The sequence below is a fragment of the Panicum virgatum genome, chromosome 5N (genome assembly GCF_016808335.1).
Source record: "Panicum virgatum strain AP13 chromosome 5N, P.virgatum_v5, whole genome shotgun sequence".
Taxonomy (NCBI): Eukaryota; Viridiplantae; Streptophyta; class Magnoliopsida; order Poales; family Poaceae; genus Panicum; species Panicum virgatum.
The window spans coordinates 70,690,932-70,697,873 of NC_053149.1; the positions used below are offsets into that span (position 1 = coordinate 70,690,932).

The window sequence follows — 6,942 nt, forward strand, 5'->3', positions numbered from 1 at the left end:
ATCTATTATCTTATTATTTGGCCAACAAACGAAGCCTTCACGTTCGCTCTCAAGGTCTAAAAATTCTCACGCTAATCGGAGAAAAATAGAAATATAAAATTACTCACCACTGCCATTATGATAAAATTAGCCCAAAATACCCCTGTGACTAATTAAAAATCACCCACCAATGTCATTATAAAAAATTAAATATAAAATATCATTTAGCTAACAACAATTAATCAAAATAAAACAAAAATAAGAATATTTATATGCATAATCTTATTAAAGCTCAACAAAATCAAATTGTTATTATAGATAGATCATATTTGAATTGTTTTAACCGATAATAAGATATAATTTACGATAATGAACAGAGTGATGTATAGTAAAAAAATAGTATAATCTTTAAGTAAAGATACAACGACATGCGAATTTTTGAACTTTCAATACTAGCCGCGCAAATGCGCGGGCTATACGCCTAGTTCAATGTGAAAGACAGGCCCAATAAATAATCTAGGCCGTATTTAGATCTTTAGGGTAAAAATTTTAAAACAGAATCTTGCTATTTCAAAGTACTAAATGAAATCTATTTGTAAAATATTTTGCACGGATGAATTATAAATCGCGAGACGAATCTAATGAGCCTAATTAACATGATGTGTGGAGCAATATGTATACTCCTCCGTCCTGAAATGTAGGGCATTCTATAGTTTTTAGGACAAATTATGGTTGTGTAGAAAAGACTCTTCTACCCTTAATTATTATGCATTGGAACTCTATTTGGGTCATTAAATATGTTCTAATTAAGGTAGCATGTCATTTTCTCATAAAGCTCCCCCACATGCACCTCCTCTACATGGTTGTATGCATGTCTTTATATTGAGAAAGATCTGAAAATGATGCACAATTAAGATGATTGGGTCCACTTTCAATCTAGAATGCCTTATATTTGAGGACAAATTTTGAGTTCTAGAATGTCCTACATTTCCGGACAGAGGGAGTATGCTATTAGGCAGCAGGCCTGTACCAATTCTCTTTGGAAAATGTGACGTGTGGAGCAATGTGTCCTGACTAATATGAGCTGCTAGGTGTCTAATCTCAGCAATCAGCAAGAGTGTAATAATCTTGGCAATTGCCTTGTGCCTTGTCATCTTAAGGTCGTTAATTAGGAGAAGGACATGTTCAGGAAATTAGGTAGTCAATTTTGATCCTTACTTTTCGGTACAAAAATGTGAATGCAGCATCACGTCATGATCCCGTGCAAGCAACTATATTTAGGAGCTACCTTTATATAGTTACTCTTTCGTTTGCTTTCAGTTCCAGAAATATAATTTGAAGGTTTCCGTGCACGCAATCTTAGTCGTTGCCTAATTAAACCCCTAATTGTACCTCATACGGTCAGATTTCTGATGGTAGAGGGAACGAGCCGTAGCTCGTTTGGCAAGTGCTCCGGGTGGTGGAGCTGCCGGTCGTGGGTTCGAGTACCGCTCAACTCACGATTCCCATAGGGGTTTTCCCCCATTTTCTCTTCCTGCAGGTACTGCAGCTGTTGCCTCACGTGTGGATGCGCCACAATGAGGGTGACGTGCCCGTCACGTTCGAAGTCTGGTGTCGATTTCAGATATCTCTCAGCCACGTGAAATTTCCTAACTATAGGTTGTAGGTCTAGCTTACGCACAGCGTGTGTGCGTGTGGGCGTGAGTGTGGTGGTGTGAGTTTGTGCGTGAGTTTAGATACTACAGCTTGTACTTGGAGGGTTGAGGCATCAAACAAAAAAATTCTTATGGTAGAATTTATCCACTTGGCTTCAAATTCTAGCTGCTAGCACGTGCCATGTTCTTTCTGGATTTACCCAGTGAATAAATGATATTATTATTTTTGTGTTAGGGGAAGTACCCATTAGTAGCGAAACACCTATATATGGTGACTTGTCAATATTAATGTACCGTGGTCGTCTTTTGGAGGTACTCGCAAAGATTACGTGTTGATGTGTGCGCGTTCGTAGAGCTGAGTACACTTGTAGATGTTGGGGATTGCCACCTCCGAAGGGGACTAGCTAAAGGTTATGTGGAGCTCTTGAGTGCACCAAAGTTCATGACAACAACCCGATCGGTGACATAACCCCCTCAGAAATGGTTTCTCTCCATCGTTTCTCATTGCAGGATGGAACACATGAACGATCGAAGGTCATTGGCGACCTCCTCGTAAGGGATGGAGGTTTTCTAGAACCTCCAAACCTGAGGACAGAGCTCGGCGTTGCACAGAGACCTCACGGTACGATGGTCGAAGGTCCTTGGGCGATCACCGAAAGGCAACAGAATCATTCTGCGACCTTCGAAGATGCTATGTCCTACTCGAGACCGCCCGAAGGTGATGACACGTGAGGAACATGAGCCTGAGGCCTGAGGTCACCTTCGTGATCACATGAGAAGCGTGAGTTCTTAGGGGTAGTCAGTTTGTCCACTCCAAGCTCTGGAAATGTCCATTGGACCGGAATAACTCAGGATGTAAGCGGGCCGGTCTGCAGAGGGCCTGCAGGCCGCCGCAACTGCCGCGCGCACATGCGGCTTGCTCTGCAGGAGCCCGTGTGCTAAAAACTTTCATCCTGCGTTGACCCGCTAGGCCTTGCCGGACACCTGCAGGCCGCCGCAACCGCCGCAAGCTAGATAAGGCTTGGCACTGAACCGCCGCAACCGCAAGCTAGATAAGACTTGGTCAACCGCCGCAACCGCAAGTTAGATAAGACTTGGCACTCAATTAGGAGAAATCATCCACAAGGTCAGAGTCAACATTCAATATTGTGCAACAATCTTACAAGATGCGCAACACTTTGCATCAACGTTAAGGAGATAACCAATGGAGAAGGTTTCCTGATTATCACAACAAAGACAGTGAATGGGATACTGAAGTACAGCTTGGCTCCAGAGTTTTTAATGTAGTTTCAGCACGTTCTGCTCTTCTATCTCCAAAAAAAGGAAAAAAAGAAGCCCGTTCTGCTCTTCCGGGTAGAACACTTCCTTCTCTAGTAGTCAAGTGTCCACGTAGTGCAAGGATCACCAAAATCTTCAGAAGAAAACAATCTTGATATACTTCCTCCTCTTGAGCTGTAACTGAAATATTTAGAAGGAAAAGAACTTGAATATGTCTATTGCATACTTGCTGATGCCAAAACAAATTGACACAGTACATTGCAAAAAGGCATGCACAGTTCATTAGTTCATTACATGTAAATTAACTAAACTAACTGGAATAGGGAAAGTAGCAAAACCTGGAATCTTGTGTTGTTTGTGCATAAATGCAAGTTCATTTCAATGTTCCAAGACAAGCAGTACAAAAGAAATGGCAAATGCTACAGCATCATTAGCATGCAGCTCATGCAGTTCCTAACGCAATGTTCAGTTAATTTTGATCGAGCATCTTACTGCATACTAGGCAATCTCTGTGCTGACGTCATGCAAATCCATGAACAAGCACAGATGTTCAGAGATGCCCCTGCAGCTAGCCTATGTATACTTGAATATGTCTATTGCATACTTGCAGATGCCAAAACAAATTGGCACAGTATATTGCAAAAAGGCATGCACAGTTCATTAGTTTCTTACATGTAAATTAACTAAACTAACTGGAATAGGGAAAGTAGCAAAAAACATGACCAACTATGAAAATGCTACTCACTTGATTGCGGATCAACATGAACAAAGAAACTGGCAGCAACGATCAGATAACACAAGACCAGCATAAGTCCTTTCAAGTAGTTTGTAGTGCCATCCTGTGATGAAACAAACACATGGCAAAGGGTCAGATATCAAATATAACTCAAGTTTGTGGAAGACAGATCTCATTGAAAAGAAAACAAGGCAGCTTAGTTTTGCCAGCATTTATAGTGAATAGTGATCACAAATGACAGATTCAATAAAAAAATTTACAACAGTTTCACCAACAGTTTACAAAAGTTTCACCAGCAGAGACTGACCTTGTCTTTCAAGTTATCATGCAACTCCAAGCTCTTCAATGCTGCTACTGGAGCTGTTAATCTTTATGATGTCAAAGTAAGATGAACCTGCAGAATTTAAAAGTTAGTATGTTTTTAATCTCAAATAAATAAACCAATTCAAAAAGGTAGTAAATTATAACCTGATTCTCTAAGCCAGTCCTGAAAGCAAATCAAACCTTCCACAGTGTTGCCTGACAGCCTAGTTCTATGGTCATAGATGATTCGGCCTCCTGTACTGAACGCAGATTCAGAAGGTACCGTTGATGCAGGAGCAGCCAATACATCCCGGGCCATACGAGCTACAATAGGGTACTTTGTTGTGTGCATCTTCCACCAGTGCAAGATATCGAAGCTGTCATCGTCACATGGAAATAGATCATCATGAAGATATCTGTCGAGTTCCCCGGTGACTTGATTACTTTCAGCACTCACATGTGTACTCCAATCAGCCCAGTGACCTTTTAATGAAGATGCAGTGCCATTTCCTTGAGTAGAAGACTGCAAGGACTCTCCCGTTTCAGATGAGTAACCATTGAACAAACTTCTTATTGCTCTATCTATTTTAGCAATATGAACACTGGCGTTGTCTCCAAAAGCTTGCTTTAAGCGAAAATCAACAAACCGAAACTTGAACCGTGGATCAAGTATTACTGGTATGCAATTAGATAAGTATGATATCATCCAATATTTAGCAAATTTGTTCTTCATTCGATGAACCATCGATGCAACAGTTTTGTTTCCACTTGATTCTTTCGATTCCAATGCTACTTTCACACTCCAAATTTCATGAAAGTATAGATTAGAGGTAGGATACCTTGTACCAGAAACAACTCTAGTTGCTGACTCGAATACCTTCAAAAACTTATAAACTGCACAAGCTCTTTGCCACTCTTCAGCTGTTGGACAGTATAGGTAGTCTTTATCTTTCTCTGCTAACTCATGAAAAGCCTCTTGAAATGGGAAAGCTGACTCTAACATATCACACGTTGAGTTCCAACGCGTTGGAACATCTAGTGAAGGCCGACTCCTACAATATATGCCCATCTCGACAATTATCTCCTCAAATTTTTCCTTTCTAGATTGAGAACTCTTGATGTACTTCACACTCTCTCTAATATTATCAATGACAAGTTCAATCACTTGCAGCCCATCTTGTACTATAAGGTTGAGAACATGGGCGGCACATCTAACATGAAACAGGTCTCCTTTGCAATGCAACAAAGACTTTTTCACCAAATTAAGCTGTAGCAGATCCATCATTGACTTATTTGCACTTGCATTGTCAAGTGTAATGCTATAAAGTTTGTCCTCGATGTTGTAATACCTAAGTGTCTGTAGCATCACACTGTATAGGTTAAAACCATCATGCGGTGTATTCACCACACAAAACCTAATTATCTTCTTTTGAACTCGCCATTCATCATCAATATAATGACACGTAACTACCATGTATCCACTATTCTGATTGGAAGTCCACAAATCAGCTGTCAATGAGACTCTGTAATTATAATCCTTAAACATATCTCTTAGTGATGCCCTTTGATTCTTATAAACCTCCATGCAGTTTTCTTTTATTGTTACCCTAGATACTTTTTCAGCAAGGGGATTCAAGCTGAGTGAATAGCTACGGAACCCATCGTATTCAACAAATGAGAAAGGCAATTCATGAAGAACAATCAGTCTAACAAGTTCACACCTAGTGATTGTGCGATCAAATTTCCAATTTGTTAGAACTGTTGTCTCCGTTGACAGTTCTGAAGACTTCAATTGTTCAACCATATCATGCATTTTAAGCCTTGGTTCACACACAACCAAATGTCTACGCATGTGACTAGTTCCTGAGTTACGGGCTGCAGCAAATACCTCATTGCAATGCTTGCATCGCGCTTGCATAAGTTTTCCACCATTGTAAATAGGATCCATATCATTCCATATTTCAAATCTCAATTTGCGTGGTTTGCTTCTGGAAGAAGTGGAATTATCTGTAGCATTGGTGTAAGAGAGATGTCAGTGGAAAGCATGGGATGGAAGCTAGACAATCACATTGATTAGATAGTGATAAAGCATGACATGGAAGCTAGTCTAGTTATTATTACCAGGATTATCCACTGATATTGTTTGATCATCCAAGTTTGGCGATGGCGATGTGGAACGGGATGGGGACCTCTCTGGAGCATGTGGTGCCAATACAGGACTCGTCGGGCTGCGTGATGTCGACCTTGGCCCCATCACCACAGGTGACACAACCAACCTCATCATTGGAGAACCAGTCACTAGCGGAGACCTTATCACCAGCGGAGATTTGTTTCCCACCATTGGAGACTTGAACCGCTTTGCAGGCCTCTGTTTACTTATTTCTGCATGCCTCTTTAATGGAGAGCTTGTAGGGTACTTTTGTTGATTTCCCATTGTAGGAGAATTCACTCGTTTTTTAGCCGATTGCTTCTTTTGACTCGTTTCTGCCCGCTTTGCAACCAGGTGCCTTTTCTGATTTCCCATAGCAGGAGGCTTTTTATGCTTCTTTGCTGAAGAGCTGATCAAATGTGCGCCACCTGAGCCCCCAACTTCTTCAGGTACAGATTGTGATGCCAACTCCATCTGCAAAGAAGAAAATGCAACATTACCATCAGCTAGGGAGAACAATCTAAAAGCTCATTTATTGTATCTAGCAGTCTTGCAGGCTTTTATTATCAGCAAACTCTTACAGCAATTATGTAATATCCAGATCAATTTAGAGTGGACCAGTGGCACTAACATGACCTAATAGCTAGCAATTAATGTTTAATGTGCCGCCACTGGCAAAAACAGGGTAGTAACTTACGAGGGAAAATTCAGTTATTAGTACTTGCATTGGTAGCATGACTGAAGCAATCCCATCCATTTTGAGGTAACTCTCAGCACTGCATGGACATTTTTTTAACAACTTATATACATAAATGAGTGAGTATGCAGGTGAATATGGCAGC

The 6,942-nt window shown here is 40.8% G+C and overlaps 1 protein-coding gene across 1 annotated transcript; it reads right to left on the reverse strand.

The window, feature by feature from the left end:
- Positions 1-2,739: 2,739 nt before the first annotated feature.
- On the reverse strand, positions 2,740-6,587 carry LOC120671826. The gene is made up of 6 exons (XM_039952076.1): positions 6,073-6,587; positions 5,840-5,958; positions 4,117-4,474; positions 3,956-4,042; positions 3,658-3,751; positions 2,740-3,092 (listed from the first exon to the last, which is right to left on the reverse strand). Exons 1-4 carry the CDS (start codon positions 6,572-6,574, stop codon positions 3,972-3,974), a joined length of 1,050 nt encoding a protein of 349 aa, XP_039808010.1. The 5' UTR covers positions 6,575-6,587; the 3' UTR covers positions 2,740-3,092; positions 3,658-3,751; positions 3,956-3,971.
- Positions 6,588-6,942: the final 355 nt, after the last annotated feature.